The sequence below is a fragment of the Hemitrygon akajei genome, chromosome 20 (genome assembly GCF_048418815.1).
Source record: "Hemitrygon akajei chromosome 20, sHemAka1.3, whole genome shotgun sequence".
NCBI lineage: Eukaryota > Metazoa > Chordata > Chondrichthyes > Myliobatiformes > Dasyatidae > Hemitrygon > Hemitrygon akajei.
Genome location: NC_133143.1, coordinates 21,120,505 through 21,145,365, shown reverse-complemented (window position 1 = coordinate 21,145,365; position 24,861 = coordinate 21,120,505). Strand labels below are relative to the sequence as shown.

Below are 24,861 nucleotides of genomic sequence, written 5' to 3'. Positions count from 1 at the left end.
TTCTTGCAAGGTCATTTTATTTTTTTGTGTACTGGCTGGGGGGAGGGAGAGTGAAGACCAACAGAGGCTTTGTATTCTATCTTAGTTTGCTTGCCTTTTTTTTCGGGCTTTTGGGAGGGTGGGTGGGTTTAGATTTAGGAGTTTTTTCCCATTGGGTGGTTCCGGAGCATGCATGTTTTCTATATGGTTGTTTTCTTCATCACCGCCATCTTTGATAATCCCGTATTGGTATGTGTTCTGCGCACGTATAAAGTAAATTAGAATAAAATTATGGTGTGGTAGTTAAACGGATTAATGTAGTAAGTTGGAATGTACATGGTTGGAATCATCCTATTAAACGAAAAAGACTTAAAATTATTAATTGTTTTCAACCTGATATAATTTTTGCTCAGGAGACGCATATCAGGGCTGGAGATCAAAATAGGTTTTTTGGATGGTGGAATGCTTACAGCTCCATGCTACTTCTCAGAGTAAAACTAAAGGCATATCTATCTTTATTAACTCATTAACTATCTATATTTACTCAAGAGGATATTGAATCAGATTCTAATGGTAGATTTTTACATTGTTAAAGGAGTGATTTGTAATAGAAAGGCTGTTTTGGTCAATTTGTATGGTCCTAATTTAGATGATCCTTTTAAAAAAAAAGTATTTGCTTTATTGCCGGATTTAAATGAATATATGTTGATAATGGGTGGGGATTTTAACTGTTGTTTAAATCCTATGATTTGATTATGTCTTTTTTGGCCGTCCACCACGGCGCATGTCTTAGACGTTATTGCAAAACTCTGATTTTATCAGTTTTATTGAAAGCCAGATAAAATAATTTTTTCTTTTTAATGATATAGGAGGTATGTCCAAATTAATTATATGGGATACATTCAAAGCATTTTTACCTGGTCAGATTATTTCTTATTCAGCTAAACTTAAAAAACAGACTAAAGCAGAATCAGATAAAATTTCAAAACAAATTAAAGATTTAGATAATATCTATGCGACTTCCCCTTATATTGACTTATTTTAAAAAAGGGTGGAACTTCAATCACAATATAGCCTATTATTAACTCATCCGATTGAAGGTTATCTACTTAAATTAAAGAGCCAATTTTATATGTTTGGAGATAAAAATAATAAACTACTTGCACCTGAATTAAAATCGGCTGGAGCCAAAAGGCAAATTTTGAAAATTTGTAGAAAGATGGTACCCTGGCTCAGGAATATGAAGAAATTAATAAGATTTTTATACTGAACTTTATAAATCTCAATGTCCAATAGATTCTTCTGAAATGAATGCTCTTTTCTTTTTTTTACAAAAGATTGCTTTTCCTAAAATTTCTGCTGAGAACCAAAAAACTCGATGCCCAAATTACTGAACCCAAAATTCATAAAGCTATTTTTTCAATGCAATCTAGTAAGGCCCCGGGACTTGGTTATCCTGTAGAATTTTATTAAAAATTTGGAAAATTGCTTTCTCCATATATGTTGGAAATGTTTAAAGATTCTTTTGTGAAAAGTGATTTACCCTCTACTTTTTATGAGGCTTTAATTCTCAAAAAGGATAAAGATCCTACTGATTGTGCCTCATACAGATCTATTTCATTATTGAATGTTGATGCTAAGATTCTCTCAAAGATAACGGCCAATCGGTTGGCGAGTATTTTGGGTGAAATCATTTTTAAAGATCAAACAGGCTTTATAAAGGGTCGTTATTCTTTTTCAAATGTTAGGAGACTATTTAACATTATATATTTGCCCTCTTCTAAAACTCCACAATACGTTGTATCTTTGGATGCTGAAAAAGCATTTGATCGAGTCGAATGGAAATATTTATTTAATGTTTTAGAAAAATTTGTTCTTGGTATTAATTTTAATAATTGGATTTAAATGATATATAAAGCTCCTATTGCTGCTGTTGTCACTAATAATTGTAGGTCTTTTTTTCAGCTATCACGGGGGACAAGACAAGGTCCTTTGTTATTTAACTTAATATTAAAACCCCTGGCTATTGTTCTTCGTGAAGCCAAAAATATTCATGTGATTTTTGTGAATGAGACCATGCACAAGATCTCTCTTTATGCTGATGATTTATTGGTATATATATATCTAAGCTTGAAGAAACTATTCCTGCTTTACTATAATTATTTGACAAATTTGGAGATTTTTCAGGATATAAAATAAATTTTAGTAAAAGTTAATTACTCGCTTTAAATAAATATCTCTATATATGATAATATTCCTTTTAAAGTTATGGATTCTTTTAGATATTTAGGTATAATTACTAAAAAATAAGGATCTTCATAAAGCCAATTTTCCTCCTTTAGTGGACTCTATGAAGTACTCATTTAGTAGATGGAGCCCACTTACATTTTCACTTGTTGGTCGTATTCATGTAGTTAAAAAGATTATTTTACCAAAACTTTTATACTTATTTCAGAATATTCCTATTTTTTTGACTAAGAAGTTTTTTGATCGGATTGATTCTATTATTCTATCTTTTATTTGGGATAATAAAAGACCAAGAATTGGTAAATGTCATTTACAAAAGTTGAAAAAGGATGGAGGTCTCACTTTGCCTAATCTAAGAATGTATTATTGGGCTGTTAATTTGCGGTATATGTCCTTTTGGTTATATTGGGGTGATAGGAATGATTGGCCAATTTGGGTAGACCTGAAACTGAGAGCTGTGAAACAGTTTTATTTAACTTCGTTATTAGGAGTTGCTCTACCTATACAATTAGCTAAAGTTGCTCATTTAAACCTATATCCTGTGGTTAAGCACTCTTTACAAATTTGGCTTCAGTTCCGCAACTTTTTTTAATCTTAAAAAATTTAAACTTTGGATCACTCCAGTAGGGTTTAAAAAAGTAATTATGATAAATTATACTACAATTTTTTTACTTTGGAAAAATAAAGGTATAAATTCTTTTTTGGATTTATTTAAAGAAGGCAGATTGATGTCTTTTGAACAATTAGTCGATAAGTATTCTCTCTCATATTCACACTTTTTACAATATCTTCAAGTTAGACATTTTTTACAAAAATATTTAAGTAATTTTCCTTACATATTGGAGGCTAACTTGTTAGATACTATTATGAATATGAACCCCTCATGGAAAGGTTCTATTGGAAGAATTTATAATTTATTATTACAATGGGATAAGCGTCCTTTACTTAAGATTAAACAGGATTGGGAGAAGGAACTCAATTTGACTTTTATATGGGAGGATTGGACACGGATTCTGAAGCTGGTTAACTCTTCTTCGATCTGTGCTAGTCATTCACTGATTCAATTTAAAATTGTACATCGTTACCACTTGACGAAGGAGAGACTTTCTAAAATATTTCCCAATGTTGACAAGTTTTGTGATAGATGTAAAACTGAGATAGCTACACTGACACACATATTCTGGTCATGTTCTATATAAAACAGTTTTGGAAGTCAGTCTTTTCGACAATTTCTAAAGCATTCGGAATCAACTTACAACCTAATAAATTGACTCTGCTTTTTGGAATAATTCCTCAAAATATCCATGGTATTTCTGTGTCTGACCAACATGTTATTGCGTTTGTTACACTGATAGCTCGGAGGGCCATCTTGTTGAAATGGAAGGATATATCAGCTCCTACTTTGTCACAATGGTTCTCTCAAGTGATGCTGTGTCTTAGTTTGGAGAAAATTATTAGTCAAACCTTTGAACCTTTGAGAAGAGATGGGGCTCATTTGCTCGTTATTATCATTTCAGTTAACTGATAGATTTCCTCCATGATCTAAATGTAAATTTTTTTTCTTGATGTATCCTTCTTGTTGGCAGCTTGATGTTTATGTTTAGAAGCTTTTTGTATGACGCACAGCTCTGGGGTTGTACCTCCAATGGGTTTCTTTTTTCCCCCTCACTTTTCTTGCTTAGTAGGGTTTTTTATATTCACAAAAATTTTCAATCTTTAAGATTTCTTTTTTTTGAGGCGTTGTAAGTATTGTTACTTCGATGTACCTGTTATTTTTGAATAATAATAATAAAGATTTGAAAAGGAAGTAATATACATTTCAACAATGAGATGGATCACCAATTTCTGATCTCATACCTCTGCTTGTAGATGACGGTGATTTTGCTGTTCAAGGCCCGTTTGCAGGAGTTATATTCTTCTCAGCTTTCCAGGGTCTTTGACTGTCTCAGGCTCTCTGGCTTGCCGTCATCCACAACCTCTGAGCTTGAGGACCAGATATTCTGGGAGATTGTGCTTTTTGTGGCCTGCCAATCACAAGGCTCGCGTGGAAGGATTTGCAGATCCTCAATATACTTGGCTTTACCGAACTGTGCTCTTCCAGTTTTGGGTAGATGGAGCTGGTCAGCCTGGGAAGACAGTCCATCTAAGAGGGAAAACTCTGGTTTCAAACCTCCGCTGCCTTGCGGCCATACCCACTCATGGGAAAGGCTTCGGGAGTAAACCCTGAGGACAAATCCAGAGCTGGAGTCCCTAAGGCAGTCCGACGTTGTCTTCAACCTCGTTTTGGTGTTACGAATGTGCCACAACTCTGAGGGGCCGAAGGGTACAAAGTAGCCCCCTCCTTTTCGAGAATCGCAAGATCGCTATTAATTCGGGTCTGGGACCCAGGAAATGAGAGAGAGAGACGTCCAGAATACACAGGTTTTGGAATGTGTCCTGGCCCCAGAAAGGTGGAACCATTGATAACGGCCATTGTGTCTTGGAGACGGAATTGTGTATTGAGTACTGTACTATTAATTGAAGCCCTCAGGGAATGACCAGAGTGGGCTGGTTGAGGGATTGCATCATCCCAACCTGATTGACATCTGAGACCCTGTGAGTAAGGATAAAAGAGGGTCTGGGGAACAACCCCTTTAGACACACCAGGAGAAACGTATGAGACTGGTGGAGGCTTGTGTGTGTGTCCATCCTTGCCCGGATGACAAGTCCTCCACGGAACGGCCTTGCTAAAGGATGAATACGGATCAAGAGCGGATAAAGGAAAGCTGGCAAGTTTCTATTCTCAAAACCTCTCTCTCTCTCCAACAATTGAAAACCCAGCGGTCCCCAAAGGCTGAAGCCTGTATGAACTGCATGAACTGAGTGACTTTTATATTTCCATCGGACAATACATTATCCCCTAGACAACGATAGAGCTATTTCTTATTATTATTATACCCGCACTTTTAGATTTCGTATTGACGTATATTATCTGTATGTTTGCATTGATATTATTTTTGTGTATTTTTATCAATAAATACTGTTAAAAATAGTACCATCAGACTTCAACAGACCTCTCTATCTTTGCTGGTAAGTGACCCAGTTACGGGGTTCGTAACACTGACAACTCCTGTGACGACACCGGTGCCAAGTTGTATCGGCCCTCGCCCTTCCCTTGGACAACGTCAGTGGCTTGGAGAGGGGAGACTTGCTGCTTGGGCAACTGCTGGTCTCCCATACAACCCTGCCCAGGCCTGCACCCTGGAGAGACTGAAGCAAAATTTCCAGGTGCAGATTCATGGTCTCGCGAGACTAATGGATGCCATCCAGTGCTCTTCCAGTTGCAAAGTCCCTCTGTGTCTTGTCCTGCTCCATGGAACAGTTAAGATTGGAAGATGACCCTGGAGAATTCAGAAGCAAAGATCGAGGTTCACTGGTCCTTACTGGAGATGCTTCTGCAAACTAAACTCCCTCAATTAGCGAAGAGCAAATGCTGCATGATTACCCGGAACTGACGTTCACTATGTCACTCCTTTATCCTCTGAACACCTTTGACAATGATGAACTGTCTTGAGTGTCTCCCACCAGAGAGTCAAAGCAGGGGTTTCATGGCATTTTTAATACCTTTTAAATTCCTCAATGTTTTCTCTGATCAACAGTTTAATGTTCACATTGCATGCCCCCCTGCCAGTCTCTGGTTTTCCTGTAGGTGGCAGTGGGTAACAAGGAACACCTGCACAACTTTTGACCGCAAGAGCTTAGGACATATTAGTCAGTCCAGGACTAGGCTGAGCTATGTAGTCTCAACCAGGTGCCGTACTATGACGTTCCCTTTGTAGGTTTGGTGAAGGTGACACACAGTTTGACATCTTGTAATTGCTTCTATTAGAAGCCTGGAGATGATATTCAGATTACTGTCATCCAGCTGTATTGCTGATGCAGCCCGAACTAGTGTATAGGATGTCATGAAAAGTGCTGATAGCTTCTGAAAGATGGCCAACTGACCTGGGACAGACACATAGATTAGGCAGAGCAGAGCACTTCTGCTTCATTTAGCTTGGCTCCTTTCCTAATACATTCTCGTGTGGGTGCCTAATTTTGATAATAACCAGTGCCAAACATTCAAACCCTGGGTACACTAAAGGTTGATAAGCACAATACCTTTTCCTGGATCTCATTTTAAGAGCTGCTATAATAAATACAGCACAAATTCACTCTCAAATCTATGAATCCTAGGAATCTGCCCGTAAAGCCATTTAGTACAAGAACAAACTACACACTCCTGCACATCAATAATACACTTGTAAGTGGATCCGAACATTCCTAATAAAAGATCACCACCTGGCATGCTTTGAAATACGTTTGGAGACGGAATGCATCTTGAGCAATTTTAATCATTTAAAAAGATATACTGCATGGATTTAAAAATTGCAATACCTAAAGGCAATTTAATATCTCCCAAAGCAATAAGAAAAAAAAGAATCCAGCGCCCAGAAGTTTAGCGGTTTAGGTATTTCTGCTTCTAAAATCTGGTACAATTAATCAAAACACAGATTTTATAGTAATACAATCAAAAAGTGCAAAAATATGGCTTAGGACTGAATACTGTTACAAACAAATCCAGTCTCAGAAGAGAATTAACTTATCAAAAGAGCTCAGAACTCCAGGTTGGACAAAAATCTAAAATCAGTCTAAACCAACCATTCAACAGTGCATGTACTTAGGTAACAGTGTTATACCTCAAGTAATTCTTTGAAGATTCAAAAGGAAGACAAGATTTGTTTCACAATTTTAACACTGTTTCAATATTGTTCACAAGGTTCTGAAGTGCTTCTTTCAGGGTTCAACAAATTTGATCCCCTCATTTGTACTGCTATTATTTCAGTGTTATCATTCATGTTCCTGAAAATTATTTGCAGGGAAGTAGTCTTCTGTCCGGAACAGAGGTGCAACCTCAAATTTTTGCTGTTGCTTCTTTGGAAAGGATGGTTTCTACAAGAGAAAAACAAATTAAATAGGAGCAGAGCTCAATCCATCTTTCAGTCACTTGCTTTTAAGCCTTCAACTTCAGCAAGATTAGTTACTTTGAATGTAAATAGCACATTCCCACCAACCAAAAGAAAGAATTCCTCTGAATTGAGCTACAATTTGAGTCAGTGCTCAAGTGACATTGTTGCTGCTAACGTCAAAGGAAGCTACCCACGACGTATCTAATTGTGTTGTGGACACCCCTTTCCCCAAAGTCAGCAGTCAAGTCATGGGATCTCCTGCCTCCAGCATGGATGTCAAAAAACTGACCCAGAAACCAAACAGTAATTCTCACATTTTGCAAACCAGAAAAATAAAATTCATGAAATGTTATACAAACATTTTAGGGAACTTAAGATAAAGATTATAACATACAAGATTAAGATAATCAAATATAAATATACAAGGAGTTAAAATAATCAATTCAGACATTATTTGGAATATTTTTGAGGCATTAGAATACAAGGTATAAAAATCTGATGTACAAATATTTGATGTCTGTGGTGTAAGTTGAAAATATGAAAAAAAGTGTTGGCAATCTATAGTAAAAAGCCTGAAAATAGATGCAGGTCAAGCAGAGTGGAAAACCCTTCATCATAAAGGATGTGAGTGAACTTCCGGTAAGATGGCGATTGTTTAGCTGCTCCGAACTTTTGTTCCATTACTGTCGCTATCTTTGCACTAAATGTCTCCATTTTTTAAACCTTAGTTAGGAATTTTTTTGGTATCTCTTACTTGCCTGTGAACATATCTAACTTACAATGTCTAGCAAGAGTTCTAAATCCGGGAGAAAGGAAGCTACGGCTCCCTCAGACGAGACCCTGACTGCGCTCGGAAAGCTCCGAGACGAAATTTTAAAGGAATTTAAAACCGCTTTCAAACAGTTGGAAGACAAACTGGATCGGATCAACGATAAAGTGGACAAGCATGCCGAACACCTATCTCGCATCGATTCGACTTCTGAAGATTTAGAAAGTCGTGTTCGATACTTGGAGACTCTCTGTTCCAGCTTAGAGGGAAAATGTAACAAACTCCTTTCCAAAATGGTGGATCTCGAAAATCGCAGCAGACGCTGCAATCTTGGAATTCTTGGATTGCCAGAGGCGACCGAACATGGACCAACCGTGAAGTTTTTCGCCGAGTTTCTCTGTGAGATATTCGGGAAAGATTTGCTTCGGAACCCCCGAGCTCGAACGGGCACACAGAGTCTATCTACGTTCCCCCCGGAATTCTGGGCTCCCGTCCGCGACCAGCAATCTTGTGCTTCCATCAATACTAGGTAAAACACAGTCTGATTGTAGAGGCACGTCGCAGGGGGTCCTTTACTTTCCAGGATACAACCATTCGCTTTTGGAAGATTTTGCACCCCAGACCTTAAAGATGCGCGCTGAGTTTAAAGGTGCAATGAAAGTGCTTTTTGAATGTGGTTTCAAACCCTCTCTTCGTACTCCTGCCGATCTACGAATCAAGCTTAATACTGGAAAATACAAGTGGTTCAAATCAGTGAAGGAAGCTGAAGCATTTGTGGCAAGTCTTCCGGCTATCCAGTCATCTTCGGAATCTGATCGGACCTCCTAAAATGGTGGATAAGTACTCCTTGTAGTAAAATTACTTTTTCTGGACTCAGACTTTACTTGAATCACTCAGACATTATTCATTGAAACTCTAAGGGCTGTTGACAATCTCTCCCGGGATTTGGTGTGTGTGTAATCTATTTTTTATTCTTGTATAACTTTATCTACAGAGTTCTACAACTGACTCTAACTTGTTTTGGAGGTTCGAAGTCTTTAGTGAAGGCCTCCCTGTTTGTTGGTTCACAGTTTAATTGCTGATTTATTTTTCCTTTTTTCTATATTTATTTATTTTATTATTTTTTTCTTCACCCCTTTTTTCTAATCTCTGAATTTTTTTCTCTCCTCTGTAAATGGTTGATAAATACTCGTCTTGAATTTATAATTTTCCCCTTCCTCTCTTTTACCTTTTTTTCCCCTTTCTCTTACTTTATTCTTCTATAATTTTTCGCGGGTAGGTTAGTTTTGGTTTTCTTCTGATTTTCTCTGTATTAAGTTTTATATTTCTGCAGAAGGTGTTCTAATCTGTAGTTATGTTTTCTAGTGCATAAACTAGTTACTATTTGCTATAGTATTTATACGGAACTGTTGTTAATGACACAGATCTGGAAGTTGTATTTGGGTTAATTTTTTTGTTAGAGATAGCTACTTGTTTTGGTAGCCGTCTAGTTTTGGGTTGTGTGGGTGGGGTGGGTTTTCCGCTCCAACATCACTCACTGTATTTATTGTTTCTCTTTATTGCTCAGGACATGTTTATATTTTGACCTTACGAATCTATGTTTACATCTCTGCTCCCAGACTGCTATTGTACTGCTTGACTTTTTATATGCCTGCTGCCTTTTATGCATTAGTAATTGATAATGGCTAGTGCACTTAAATTTGTGAGCTGGAATGTAAAGGGATTGAATCACCCTGTTAAAAGGAGGAAGGTATTCTCACATATCAAACAACTCAAAGCTGACATTGCTTTCCTTCTAGAAACTCATATTTGTTGTTTTGATAACTCCCGGCTTCTGTCAAAGTGGGCGGGTCAGCATTTTCATTCATCCTTTGCCGCTAAAGCTAGGGGAGTCTCCATTCTTATTAACTCAAATATTCCTTTTGAACTCCATAATAAAATATCTGATACAAATGGCCATTTTATTATTGTTTCTGTTAAACTATATAACACTAAATTTGCACTAGCAAACCTGTATGCCCCCAACTTTGATGATGTTAACTTTTTTGAACCGTTTTTTTCCTCACTACCAGACTTAAACTCATACTCTCTTATACTGGGTGGTGACTTCAACTGTTGGTTGGATCCTAAACTGGATTGATTGTCCTGTTACCAGATCACCTACTAAATCTGCCTTAGCTATCCAATCGTTTCTCTCTAATTTTGGTATCTCTGATATATGGCGTTTCCTCCATCCTACGGAGAGAGATTATTCTTTTTTCTCACATGTTCACCATACCTTCACTAGAATTGACTATTTCTTACTCGATAACCAACCTATCCCATTTGCCCACTCTTTTGACTATCAGAGTATACTGATTTCTGACCATGCCTCAATTACCCTCTCTCTGAACTTTCCTGGTCTCCCTCAGAGGAATAAACACTGGCGGTTTTATTCAACTTTATTATCGGATGATGATTTTGTAAAATTTATTAAGGATCAGATAACCTTTTATTTTAACACTAATACATCACCTTAAGTGCCATCCCAGATTGTCTGGGATGCCATGAAAGCATATCTGAGGGGTCAAATAATCTCTTACACAGCAAATCTCAACAGAAGATCCCGTGCAGATCGATCAGACCTCATTAACCAGATTAAAGATTTGGATCAAATATATGCCCAAACTAAGAACCCTGAATTATCCAAGAAGCGCGTTGAACTCCAAACTAAATTTAACCTTCTGTCCACTCAACCTGTCGAACGCCAACTTCTCGAAAGCAAGAGTCACTTTTACATTCATGGGGATAAGTCTGGTAAATTCCTAGCCAATCAGCTGAGGCGTTCCAAAGCCAAACAACATATTGCAAAGATCCGGAAGGAGAACGGAGACTTTACATCGGATCATTTAGAAATTAATGACGCATTTAAAAAATTTTATTCTCGGCTTTATTCCTCTGAATGACAATATCTCTGTTGATCAATTTTTACAGAATCTGAATATCCCCTCACTTTCATCTGATTTCAAAGCCAAACTCAATGCGCCTATATCATCAGAAGAAATATCTTTTGCAATTTCTGCACTGTCCTCAGGGAAATCTCCTGGACCTGATCGGTTCCCTGTAGAATTTTATAAATCATTCTCTTCACTTCTTTCTCCTCAGTTACTTTCAGTACTATCTGACTCGTTTAATTACGGCAAATTGCCACCCTCTTTCAATGAGGCATCTATTATTCTTCTTTTAAAAAAGGGCAAAGACCCAACAGAGTGTTCCTCGTACAGGCCGATCTCTCTGCTCAATGTTGATGTAAAGATCTTAGCTAAAGTGTTGGCTCATAGATTAGAGACCGTTATTCCCTCCATTATCTCTGATGACCAAACAGGCTTTATTAAAAACCGTCTCCCTTTTTTTAACATTCGGTGTCTATTTAATATCTTATACTCAGCTCCAACTGGGACTCCTGAATGTGTTATTTCCCTCGATGCGGAGAAAGCATTTGATTGTATAGAGTGGAACTACCTTTTTGCAGTCTTAGAAAAATTTGACCTCGGCCAAAGTTTCATCTCTTGGATCCAATTGCTGTACCTGTGTCCTACTGCTTCTGTTTTAACTAATTTTCAGAAATCCCAAGTATTTAATCTCAAACGTGGCACCCGTCAGGGATGCCCCTTAAGTCCCTTTCTCTTTGATTTGGCTATAGAACCTCTGGCGATAGCATTTCGAAACTGTCCTGAATTGACCGGGATTTGGAGAGGGGGTGTTGAGCATAAAGTTTCTCTCTATGCTGATGACTTATTACTCTTTCTCTCAAATCCGTCTACATCCTTACCTCTAATGTTTTCACTTCTTGACCAGTTTAGCCAGATCTCTGGCTATAAACTTAATTTACATAAGAGTGAACTTTTCCCAATTAATAAAGAAGCACAAGAACTAATATTTCGTGATCTCCCTTTTAAAGTAGTCCATAATCAATTTACTTATCTTGGAATTACAGTCACAAGGAAGTTTAAAGATCTCTTTCGTGAAAACTTTGTCAGTCTTTCATATGCTATAAAACAGAGTCTGGTACAATGGTCACCTCTATCTATGTCTTTGGTAGGTCGTATTAATGTTGTTAAAATGTATGTTCTCCCCAAATTTTTATACTTATTTCAATCTATCCCAACTTTTATTCCTAAATCTTTTTTTGATTCCTTAGACTCTATTATTTTGTCATATCTGTGGCAGAATAAGTGCTCTAGAATTAATAAAATCCACCTCCAAAAATCTAAAAAAGAGGGTGGCATGGCTTTACCTAACTTTCGCTTATATTATTGGGCAGCTAATATACGTTGTGCTACCTTCTGGTCTTTCTTCCACGGCCAACCCGAGTGCCCTAACTGGGTGGCAATGGAGTTGAGCTCCACTAAAGAATTATCTATCTCTGCACTTCTTGGCTCTGCACTCCCTAGTAGTCTGCCCAGATCAATAGCTAATCCTCTTGTTAGACACACTTTGCGTATATGGGCTCAATTCAGGAAATGCTATGGTTTCCAGGGGTTTTCCGTTTCTAGCCCTGTCGCACATAATCACCTTTTTTTACCTACTACGTACGATTCAGCATTCCATGTTTGGTATAGGAAGGGCATTAGACATTTTGAAGATCTTTTCATTGATAATCGCTTTGCTTCTTTTCAGCAGCTCTCTGTTAAGTTCAACCTGCCTAACGCTCATTTTTTCAGATATCTCCAAATCCGACACTTTATTGCTCCTTTAATTCCTAACTTTCCTGAAATGCCTGCGAAAAATGCTATGGACCTATTTCTTTCCATTAATCCACTAGGTAAAGGTTTAATATCAATTGTCCGAGATAAACTAGCAGCCTTACGACGGGCCCCTGTGGATAAAATTAAAATGGCCTGGGAGCAGGATTTAAATATCTCCTTATCCGAGGAGAGCTGGGACTCAGTTCTCAAATCGGTTAACTCAACCTCTCTTTGTGCTCGCCATTGCCTTTTACAGTTTAAGATTGTTCATAGAGCCCATATGTCTAAATCTAAACTATCTCGATTCTACCCTGGCATTAGTCCGCTCTGTGATAAATGCAAGAGGGGCGTGGCCTCTCTCATCCATATGTACTGGTTCTGTCCTAGCTTGGAGAAATTCTGGAAAGATGTCTTCACTACACTATCGGGTATTCTGAATCAGCACCTAGAACCAAACCCCTTAATTGCTCTGTTCGGTTTTTGGGGCGAGACAGATTTATGTCTGGGTCCGACCAAATGCCGAATATTATCCTTTGCCTCTCTCCTGGCGAGACGCTTGATCCTCCTTAGATGGAGAGATGTTGCCCCGCCCACTCATGCGCAATGGCTTAACGACATTATGGCCTGCTTGGACCTCGAAAAAATTCATTATTCAGTTCTCAATTCGGATCTAAAGTTCCAGAAGGTCTGGGGACCTTTTATCGAGTACTTTCATAACCTTCCTCTTGACTAGGGTTTTTTTTTCTTTTTTTCTTCTTCTTTTCGGTCCCTTTTTTTTCTGGTAGTAGGCATTATTATCCTCTGTTGCTAAGTGTATTCACAGTCTGGGAGTTTGACTGTCCTGACTTATACTCTCTATATTGTGTTGTGGTCGGTCTGGAGTTGTTGTTGTTTTTTTCTTGTGTTGTGGGGCTTGGGGAGGACACTAAGCTTACTTGTCTTTAATTTAGGTGTTTTTTTGTTAAATTCTCTTCCTTTGTAGCATATTGTTATTGTATGCTTAATTTTGCACTGTATTAATGCTCCTCATTGGGATTTGGGGTTTTTAATTTGTAAAATGCTTTGAAAAACTAATTAAAAAATAAAAGGATGTGAGTGTTACATGAACACATTAGCCCAAGACCAAATGCTTTATCCCAATCTTTCTGCACATGGCCGTGGATTTCTTCATTTTCTGAAGAGCAGCAAATAACATCATCTGCTGTAAGACATTGACTAATTATTTAAATGTTAAGCCATCACTTATTAATGTTATACCTTTTCATTCAGGTTTCCCTATCTACCTTAACCAATTCACAACTCATGACTTTCAAGTTTCTATTGTTTAGATTTAAGATCCTAGTTTAAGGATCCAGTTTGCCTACCAGCCCTGACTAGGAGTTGAGGATGCCATCGTCTATCTGCTGAACCGTATCTACGCCCACCTGGACAAGCCGGCGAGCACTGTGAGGGTCATGTTTTTTTACTTCTCCAGTGCGTTCAACACTATCCGCCCTGCTCTGCTGGGTGAGAAGCTGACAGTGATGCAGGTGGATGCTTCCCTGGTGTCATGGATTATTGATTACCTGACTGGCAGACCACAGTACGTGCGCTTGCAACACTGTGTCAGACAGAGTGGTCAGCAGCACTAGGGCTCCACAGGGCACTGTCCCGTCTCCCTTTCTCTTCACCATCTACACCTCGGACTTCAACTACTGCACAGAGTCTTGCCATCTTCAGAAGTTCTCTGACGACTCTGCCATAGTTGGATGCATCAGCAAGGGAGATGAGGCTGAGTACAGGGCTACGGTGGGAAACTTTGTCACATGGTGCGAGCAGAATCATCTGCAGCTTAATGTGAAAAAGACTAAGGAGCTGGTGGTGGACCTGAGGAGGGCTAAGGCACCAGTGACCCCTGTTTCCATCCAAGGGGTCAGTGTGAACATGGTGGAGGATTAAAGTACCTGGGGATACGAACTGACGATAAACTGGACTGGTTAAAGAACACTGAGGCTGTCTACAAGAAGGGTCAGAGCCGCCTCTATTTCCCAAGGAGACTGAGGTCCTTTAACATCTGCCGGACGATGCTGAGGATGTTCTACGAGTCTGTGGTGGCCAGTGCTATCATGTTTGCTGTTGTGTGCTGGGGCAGCAGGCTGAGTGTAGCAGACACCAACAGAATCAACAAACTCATTTGTAAAGCCAGTGATGTTGTGGGGGTGGAACTGGACTCTCTGACGGTGGTGTCTGAAAAGTTGCATGCCATCTTGGACAATGTCTCCCATCCACTCCATAATGTACTGGTTAGGCACAGGAGTACGTTCAGCCAGAGACTCATTCCACCGAGATGCAACACTGAGCGTCATAGGAAGTCATTCTTGCCTGTGGCCATCAAACTTTACAACTCCTCCCTCGGAGTGTCAGACACCCTGAGCCAATAGGCTGGTCCTGGACTTATTTCCACTTGGCATATTTTACTTATTATTATTTAATTATTTATGGTTTTATATTGCTATATTTCTACACTATTCTTGGTTGGTGCCACTAACGAAACCCAATTTCCCTCGGGATCAATAAAGTATGTCTGTCTATCTGTCTTAAGACTGAACTAAACTGCTTTCGGTCTTTTCCTTGTTTGCCTTATCACTGGGCCACAATCATTAAGGATACACAGAAACACCTTTGTCATGATTACCCACAACACTGGTGCTCCCCTACTCTACTCATACACTCACAAATCCGTGGCCAGATTTTGCACTATCCCAGTCTTAAAGTTGCAGATAATCACAGAAATAAGTAAATTGAATTACATGACATCCAGGAGGACCACAACCTTGTTGTAGGGTTGGAGGCTTGCGTGCCTCAATGACCCAGAGAGCTATGTTGGCTGGAGACAGGGCCTTGTGCTTTGGCTCACGGTAGGGTCACTCATGCTAAACAGGTCAAAGGGTAGATAAAGGCCAGACTAAGAGTGACAGAGCTATATATCAGAAAAACTACCAGTTTACTGGGAGGTTTAATGTACCCCTTACTCAGCAAAGACAATGCACATAGTACACTGCACTAACACATGCTAAGCCTTGGTGATAACCAGATTCCAAATTGAAAGGTATATTTATTTGTGTGTCTGATGTGGGAGTTAACTCTATAGTATGGAGTTGATGGGTTTTCTTATGGAACACCATCCTGATGGATGTTTTAATCCTGCGTGTTCCTTTTGTCAACACTGAAGATCTAACGCATCTTTCCAGCATTCGTATTTCAAATTTAGAAGCTAGTTTTAGTTTAGATTCTTTTATACGTTCATACTATTAATGGCTTGAAAACTACCGTCACAAACAGCAAGACCATGAGTTCTTGTGCACAGATGATGCAGCAGTGTCGGTTGAGGGTGAGAAGGACATGTGGAAACAAAGCACAATTCTGAGATGCACAACACCCAAGGTCCAATTATTGCTCATTTGGTTTCCCCTTCAAACTCAATTAAGCAAATTCTAAATGAACTTACCACAAAACTAATTCCATCTTGTCTACAGTGTTAAATAACAATTGATCATAAACCTTTCCAGCATTAAAACGTGGCTGCTCTGAGCATAAGCCATCATTCCCTCAGACTTTAATCACCAGAGATTCTTTATTAAAAAAGCTGATATATTTTTATACTGTTATTTTCAAATTAGTTTTCCATTTCTGCTATGACATAACATCTTTCTCAGTTTCTGGGATGCTGATTTCACATTAGCTCCATTATACAACTTACCCTGCTCAGAGTTCTCACCCAACTTGCCCTTCCAGAGCAATAAACAGCAAGTTGCACAAAACTTTAGACCAGGAGTTCCCAACCTGGGGTCCACAGACCCCTTGGTTAATGGTAGGGGTTCATGACATAAAAAGGTTGGGAGCCTCTACTTTAGACCAATAATTTTCCATTGTGTTCATAGTTTCTCTGTTTTAATCTTTTTAATAAAGTTTTCTTTCTATCCCTTTCCACTTGATCAAACACACTGCCTTCGATTTAAAGAGATATTTGTGACTTCTAATCCACATCTCAAGTCTTAACTTACTTTCCCCCCATTTATTGATGGATACAATATTGGTGGTTTCAGACGTTCACTATTTTTAATCCATTTCTGTTCAAAGTTAGTTCATAATCAGTCCTTTTGCTCAGACTTTCAATAAAACTACTACACACTATTGAATAGTAGTGCTATTGAAGCTCCCACAAATAAATGTAATATTGTTACAACACACAAAACTGAAGTGTTTTATTAAACATATTACTCACATTAAAGAATGCAGAAGAACTGAATGAATGCAAGATTTTTTTAAATGCACTTGGAAAGGTACCGAGCTCAGCCTCTGCTTGTGTTACTTGATCATCCAGCGAAGATAAATTCTTTCCAATCATCTTAACAAAGGCCTGAAATGGGCATTATTAAATTATTTTAAGGTCTAAGTTTAATTATTTGAATATTCAATTACTTTTTTTATTCATCATTTCTTGAAAACATAGGACAGTACAGTACAGCACAGTACAGGCCCTTTGGCCCACAATGTTGTGCCAACCATTAAACTCTGCCTCCCATATATCCCCCACCTTAAATTCCTACGGTATACCTGTCTAGTAGTCTCTTAAATTTCACTGGTTTATCTGCCTCCACCACTGACTCAGGCAGTGCATTCCACGCACCAACCACTCTCTGAGTAAAAAACCTTCCTCTAATATCCCCCTTGAACTTCCCTCCCCTTACCTTAAAGCCATGTCCTCTTGTATTGAGCAGTGGTGCCCTGGGGAAGAGACGCTGGCTGTCCACTCTGTCTATTCCTCTTAATATCTTGTACACCTCTATCATGTCTCCTCTCATCCTCCTTCTCTCCAAAGAGTAAAACCCTAGCTCCCTTAATCTCTGATCATAATCCATACTCTCTAAACCAGGCAGCATCCTGGTAAATCTCTTCTGTACCCTTTCCAATGCTTCCACATCCTCCCTATAGTGAGGCGACCAGAACTGGACACAGTACTCCAAGTGTGGCCTAACTAGAATTTTATAGAGCTGCGTCATTACCTCGCGACTCTTAAACTCTATCCCTCGACTTATGAAAGCTAACACCCCATAAGCTTTCTTAACTACCCTATCTACCTGTGAGGCAAGTTTCAGGGATCTGTGGACATGTACCCCCAGATCCCTCTGCTTCTCCACACTCCCAAGTATCCTGCCATTTACTTTGTACTCTGCCTTGGAGTTTGTCCTTCCAAAGAGTTCCACCTCACACTTCTCCGGTTTGAACTCCTTCTACCACTTCTCAGCCCAGTTCTGCATCCTATCAATGTCTCTCTGCAATCTTCAACAATCCTCTACACTATCCACAACACCACCAACCTTTCTGTCATCTGCAAACTTGCCAACCCACCCTTCTACCCCCACATCCAGGTCGTTAATAAAAAAAATCACGAAAAGTAGGGGTCCCAGAACTGATCTTTGTGGGACACCACTAGTCACAACCCTCCAATCCAAATGTACTCCCTTCACCACGACCCTCTGCTTTCTGCAGGCAAGCCAATTCTGAATCCACCTGGCCAAACTTCCCTGGATCCCATGCCTTCTGACTTTCTGAATAAGCCTATTGTGTGGAACCTTATCAAATGCCTTACTAAAATCCATGTAGATCACATCCACTGCACTACCCTCATCTATATGCCTGGTCACCTCCTCAAAAAACTCTATCAGGCTTGTTAGACACAATCTGCCCTTCACAAAGCCATGCTGACTGTCCCTGATCAGACCATGATTCTCTAAATGCCCATAGACCCTACCTCTAAGAACCTTTTCCAACAGCTTTCCCACCACAGACGTAAGTCTCACTGGTCTATAATTACCCGGACTATCCCTACTACTTTTTTGAAAAAGGGAACATTTGCCTCCCTCCAATCCACCGGAACCATTCCTGTGAACAACGGGGACATAAAGATCCTAGCCAGAAGCTCAGCAATCTCTTCCCTTGCCTCGTGGGAGTATTCCGTCAGGCCCCAGGGACTTATCCGTCCTAATGTATTTTAACAACTCCAACACCTCCTCTCCCTTAATATCAATATGCTCCAGAACATCAACCTCACTCATATTGTCCTCACCGTCATCAAGTTCCCTCTCAGTGGTGAATACTGAAAAGAAGTATTCATTGAGGACCTCGCTCACTTCCACAGCCTCCAGGCACATCTTCCCACTTTTATCTCTAATCGGTCTTATCTTCACTCCTGTCATCCTTTTGTTCTTCACATAATTGAAGAATGCCTTGGGGTTTTCCTTTACCCTACTCACCAAGGCCTTCTCATGCCCCCTTCTTGCTCTCCTCAGCCCCTTCTTAGGCTCCTTTCTTGCTACCCTATATTCCTCAATAGCCCCATCTGATCCTTGCTTCCTAAACCTCATGTATTCTGCCTTCTTCCATCTGACTAGATTTTCCACCTCACTTGTCACCCATGGTTCCTTCACCCTACCATTCTTTATCTTCCTCACCGGGACAAATTTATCCCTAACATCCTGCAAGAGATCCCTAAACATCGACCACATGTCCATAGTACATTTCCCTGCAAAAACATAATTCCAATTCACACCCGCAAGTTCTAGCCTTATAGCCTCATAATTTTCCCTTCCCCAATTAAAAATTTTCCTGTCCTCTCTGATTCTTTCCTTTTCCATGATAATGTTAAAGGTCAGGGAGTGGTGGTCACTGTCCCTCAGATGCTCACCCACTGACAGATCTTTGACCTGACCCGGTTTGTTACCTAATACTAGATCCAGTAATGCATTGCCCCTAGTCGGCCTGTCAACATACTGTGACAGGAATCCGTCCTGGACACACTTAACAAACTCTTCCCCATCTAAACCATTGGAACTAATCATGTCCCAATCAATATTAGGGAAGTTAAAGTCACCCATGATAACAACCCTGTTATTTTTGCACCTTTTCAAAATCTGCCTCCAAAATCTGCTCCTCGGTATCTCTGCTGCTCCCAATAGAGTAACTGCTCCCTTCTGTTCCTGACTTCCACCCATACTGACTTCAAAGAGGATCCTGCTACATTACCCACTCTTTCTGTAGCTGTAATAGTATCCCTGACCAGTAATGCCACCCCTCTTCCCCCCCCCATCCCTTTTAAAACACTGAAATCCAGGAATATTGAGAATCCATTCCTGCCCTGGTGCCAGCCAAGTCTCTGTAATGGCCACTACATCATAATTCCATGTATGTATCCAAGCTCTCAGTTCATCACCTTTGTTCCTGATGCTTCTTGCATTGAAGTACATGCACTTTAGCCCTTCTACCTTACTACCTTTACACCCTTTATTCTGTTTCTCTTTCCTCAAAGCCTCTTTATATGTTAGATCTGGCTTTACTCCATGCACTATACTTACAGTTCTCACATGACCTTTATCCTCCTCCACCTCACTATCTGCTCTAGCACTCTGGTTCCCTTCCCCCCTGCAAATCTAGTTTAAACCCCAGCACTAGCAAACCTTCCCACAAGGATATTAGTCCCCCTCCAGTTCAGGTGCAACCCATCCCATCGGAACAGGTCTCACCTTCCCTGGAATAAGGCCCAATTGTCCAGAAACATGAGGCCCTCCCTCCTGCACCAATTCCTTAGCCACGTATTTAGCTGCATTATCTTCCTATTTCTAGCCTCACTAGCATGTGGCACTGGTAGCAATCCTGAGATTGCAACCCTGGAGGTCCTGTCCTTCAGCTTTGCACCTAAATCCCTAAACTCTCTTTGCAGGACCTCCTCCTTCTTCCTATCCACGTCATTGGTCCCTACATGGACCACTACATCTGGCTGCTCACCCTCCCTCTTGAGAATACTGAGAACTCGAAAATAAACTGAATTGCTGATAAAAAAGTGCTTGTGTCTCGGAGTCATGTCTGACCGACATCCATGTACAAGAAATTTCTATTTTTTGAATATTACATTGAAAATACACGGAAAATTAAAAAAATTATTCATTCATCTAAGGGTCACTTTTACTGCAATATTATGTGAAAACTATCTAAAATAAAGCAGACATCTACAGAAGATTTCAAACCTTCAACACATCTTGAACTACTGGCCAACTATTAAAATACTTTTGAAATGTGGTCAATAATGCAAGAGAGTAAGAATAAATTCTTTCCAATCATCTCCAATGGAAAAAGAAATGTTGAGCTGTGGGAGCAACATCCCTGCTCTTTGAAATGGTTGCTACGACTCTTTTGCATACAACAGAGGCAATTTTGTCTTCCATTTAATATCCCCATTTGCAATGATACAAGCCAATCCTCCATTAGTCCCTCAAAACAGCACCAGAGAACAGATTTAGGTGCTGGTGTGACTCTTTAAACTTAAGCCTTCACATGTTGGCTCTGAAACAAGTTGAATTACTTACTGAACCATTGTGGACATCATATAACCGGTATAAAAATCTGAAGTATTTTCCCTTTCTTGGTATAGGAATGGAAAGCTTTTTAAATTGGTAGAATAATTGAAAAACAGGACACATACTTAAGGTAATTGGACAAACAGCTGATCTTTTAAAAAATCTAATAACATGTAATGATTTGGAATATTCTTTGTGCAAATGTTACAGGCAAATTGTTCAACTGATCCTTAAATGGAAGCTTACAAAGATAATTTCCAATGTCGATGTAGAATGGGAATTTAAGGAGTGAGTGCCCTGTACAGGAATCCTTCCAATAGCGTGCCTGTTATTACACTGTAACTAAATTGAAGTCAGACCTTCTACAAATTCAAAATACACGCTGAGCAATAGCTAACTACTCACCTCAAGTTTATCAATCTTTTTGTACATTTGCTTCATTTCATCAGCTTTAGCATGGATTTCAGGGATATTTTCATTCATTATTTGTGAAGAATCATTTCGAATCTACAATAGAAAAGGGTGTTTCAGTCTATTAATTGTATTTTCTGCATTTCTGGAGGTTAAAACAATAATGCACTTGTATGATAGCAACTTGAAACATTAACACATTGTTCAAGGAAGCTGCAAAAGTTAGCTTTTGCCTTGAAACTCCAACAACCATTTGGTAAATTCCAAGTCCTTGTGACATCTACCTTTTAAGTCCATCTATCTTTGCGGTGAACTCCAGTCATATTTCGTTTAGGCCTGGGATGAGGCATTCCCTCTTAAGAAAGTGTGTTCAAGGCATCTAATTTTAAAATATCACCCACTGATTATGGAATGAAACTGATGCTGCTCATGGAGAATCTGCACAAAATAGGATTAGCACAGCAGAAGAGTAAAGGGCAAAAATAAAAGATGTTAAACCACTTACCATGTCCAACATCCCACAGAATTCATCCACTCTGGTAAGCATTTCTTCTAAACACGTCTCCAATTGCTGAACCTGCAATTCAAAAAAACAAACTGGATCCATAGTATCTGAAAATGATGTCCAAACTCCTCTGAAAATGAAAGGACTTCTTAGATATCCAGTGTTCCATTTGCTTTCCTATTATTTTGCCTTCTCTTATTCAATCATGGCATTATAGACTGACTTCCCTTGTGCTATTTTAGGAAGCTATGGGTTTCTAGCCTTCAAGAGGACCACAACCTTGTCATGATTTTATGATTTGGCTCTTGGTAGGGTCACCCATGCCAAAGGGCAGAGGCCAGACTAAGAGCAGGCCACTGGTCCTCCATGTTTGGGGGTTCACCTCAGGTCTAACAACCCTGACTGGTAAAACAGAACTGTTAAGAGAAACAGCAATGAAGACTCATTCAACATCCGAGTGCAATAGTATTCCTGAGTCTCCACCTGGGACTTGCATGACTGACAGTACTGAACATCCAGAAGAAGCTACTGACACAGTGAAGGGAGTTCTGAACACCAGCAGAGATGGAGGATGCTCATTGCTGCCCTAAACACCAGTGGCGTAACAACCAGTAAGTAAATGGGTTTCTAGTAAATATCCCAACTCTACTGAATCAAAGAAATTTGTGAAATAGTTGGAGACTCCAAGATAATTCTTTGGATATTAGTTATTGATCAATAGAAGAAGAGATGGAAATGGGAAAATAAACAAGTAATTAACAATTCAAATAATGAGTTAGGCATTGGAAGAGGTGATAAAGAAAGTTCAACCTCTCTTTAAGTTGTTTACACCTAAATAATGCTGTGCGTCCACAATGCAGCAGATCCATAAAGCACTGAAGTGGGAAGAGGAACTGTATTTGTTAAACCTGATTAGTTAAATTCCTCTACAAGTCTTTTCTGAATATTTGTCATCTTCAAGTTTCCTGGGTTAGGGATATAATTTTTTTTCCCCACTATTTCTTTAAGATGGAGAAAATCATCAATCTGGCCCGGGTAACAGAGCAATCATATTCTCCGCTAATTTTTGCATCCCCAGTCATTCCAGGCAGTAGTTGTAACTTACAATGGCAAAGCCCTCATATCTTCAGAATATGGGAGGAAAACGAAGCACATGGGAAAACCAGGTACAAGCTTCACTAGGACAGCAAGACAGGCCAGGACCAGAGCTCAGCTGAGCAAGTTGTACTACCAGCTGGTGAATACAGGAGGTCTTTAAGCTTCTGTACAAGATACAGATCTTGCAAAAATGTTTCCAGTAGTTCAGAAGTAAATACTAATGGAATATCCTTCTCTTAAAATGATAATTGCTGGCATGCACCAGTTAACTGCAACTACCAGAACAGGAAGGGAATTGTTTACTATTTGGTACTGTAAAGAAGTGTTCAGTTTGCTGCAGCCCTGGAAATAATGCTGACAGTACAATCCATACCTAAACTAGGAGAGCAGTTTGTTGTCCAACAGCTGATTCAGGCACTCTCCTGATGCTGCTATGTTGCTTTTGTTACCCTGCACACATTATATTTTCATTATTTTAATAGTATATAACAATTTTACAGTAATTATGTATTATGAACAAATGTAGGACAAAGACAGTTAGCAGTAGCACATAAATGTACAGTTGGGACTGATGGCTATGCCAAACAGCCACTGACTGTCTACCTGGGGGGCCGAGATAGTGATAGTTTAGGAAAGTTTAAAGTACACCTTATAGCTCCATACACGAAATTATTAAAATATTACATCAATCTACTTTCAGGATATATGTACAAGCTGTATCGTGGTGTAAATTGATTTCATGTTTAGACCTGGGTCCCATCTCCAAGCTATCTCATTACATAGATGCAGACAATAGAAATCCGAAACTGTTTCAGTCTCAAGTATTTCGAATAAGGGGTGCTCAACTGGACTTATAGCTATATTTATTGGAGGCAGATATCCCAACCAACACAGTCAACCTCAACGTGTCATCGTCACGGTGCTATTTGCGAGATCTTACTCCGGTGACTATACTGCAAAAGTTAATCACTGGCCCCAAAACGCTTGACAGGCACTTTTGCAGTATGGTTACCGCAGTAAACAGCTTGAAAGAGTTATTAAAGCTTCCCTACATTTTGCAGAAACAGCGTGGTTTAGGAACCGGACTGTAAACTGAAGTCCTAAACTTTCCAGGAAGAAGAAAGTAAAGAATGGAGGTGTAGCCCTGAGCCCTGTTCACATGATCTACAGACGTTGGGTGCTCCTAATCTAACCCCAGCGCCGTTACCTCCCGCTCAACGCTGGGTGTTAAACACTCCGAGTAGAAGCAGGCCGTCCGCTGCAGCAGCACCTCCTGTTCGCTCGCCACTCGGGACGCGCCCGACTCGGGGCCTTCTCTTTCTTCGCCTTCTTCCTGAGCGATAACTCGGCCGTCCGAACGCTCACCAGAATCAGCACCACTCGGGACCCCGAGCACCCTTTCCGCCATCGCACCGACTCAACTGATCGCCAGCGGGTCCGGACAGCCCGCCTCCACCATCAGTATTGTCCAGTCCGCTTGAACCTGCCCGACCATCTTCTCTCCAATTGGTCACGCCGAGTTCCCATAGCCCCGCCCACACTGGTCCGAGCAAACACACGCACAATGCTGGAGGAACTCAGCTTTCAGGCAGCATCTATGGAAAAGAGTAAACCGTCAACATTTCTAGCTGAGACCCTTCATCAGGACTGGAGAAACGATGAGAAGTTAGTGCAAGAAGGTAGGGAGAGAGGAGGAAGAAGTACAAGGTGGTAGGTGATAGGTTAAGTGGGGAGGGGGTGAAGT

The 24,861-nt window shown here is 39.9% G+C and overlaps 1 protein-coding gene across 1 annotated transcript; it reads right to left on the bottom strand.

The window, feature by feature from the left end:
- Positions 1-6,579: 6,579 nt before the first annotated feature.
- On the bottom strand, positions 6,580-24,619 carry bloc1s4 (biogenesis of lysosomal organelles complex-1, subunit 4, cappuccino). The gene is made up of 5 exons (XM_073023977.1): positions 24,325-24,619; positions 22,020-22,091; positions 21,509-21,610; positions 16,975-17,109; positions 6,580-7,197 (listed from the first exon to the last, which is right to left on the bottom strand). Exons 1-5 carry the CDS (start codon positions 24,523-24,525, stop codon positions 7,096-7,098), a joined length of 612 nt encoding a protein of 203 aa, XP_072880078.1. The 5' UTR covers positions 24,526-24,619; the 3' UTR covers positions 6,580-7,095.
- Between the last annotated feature and the right edge of the window lie 242 nt (positions 24,620-24,861).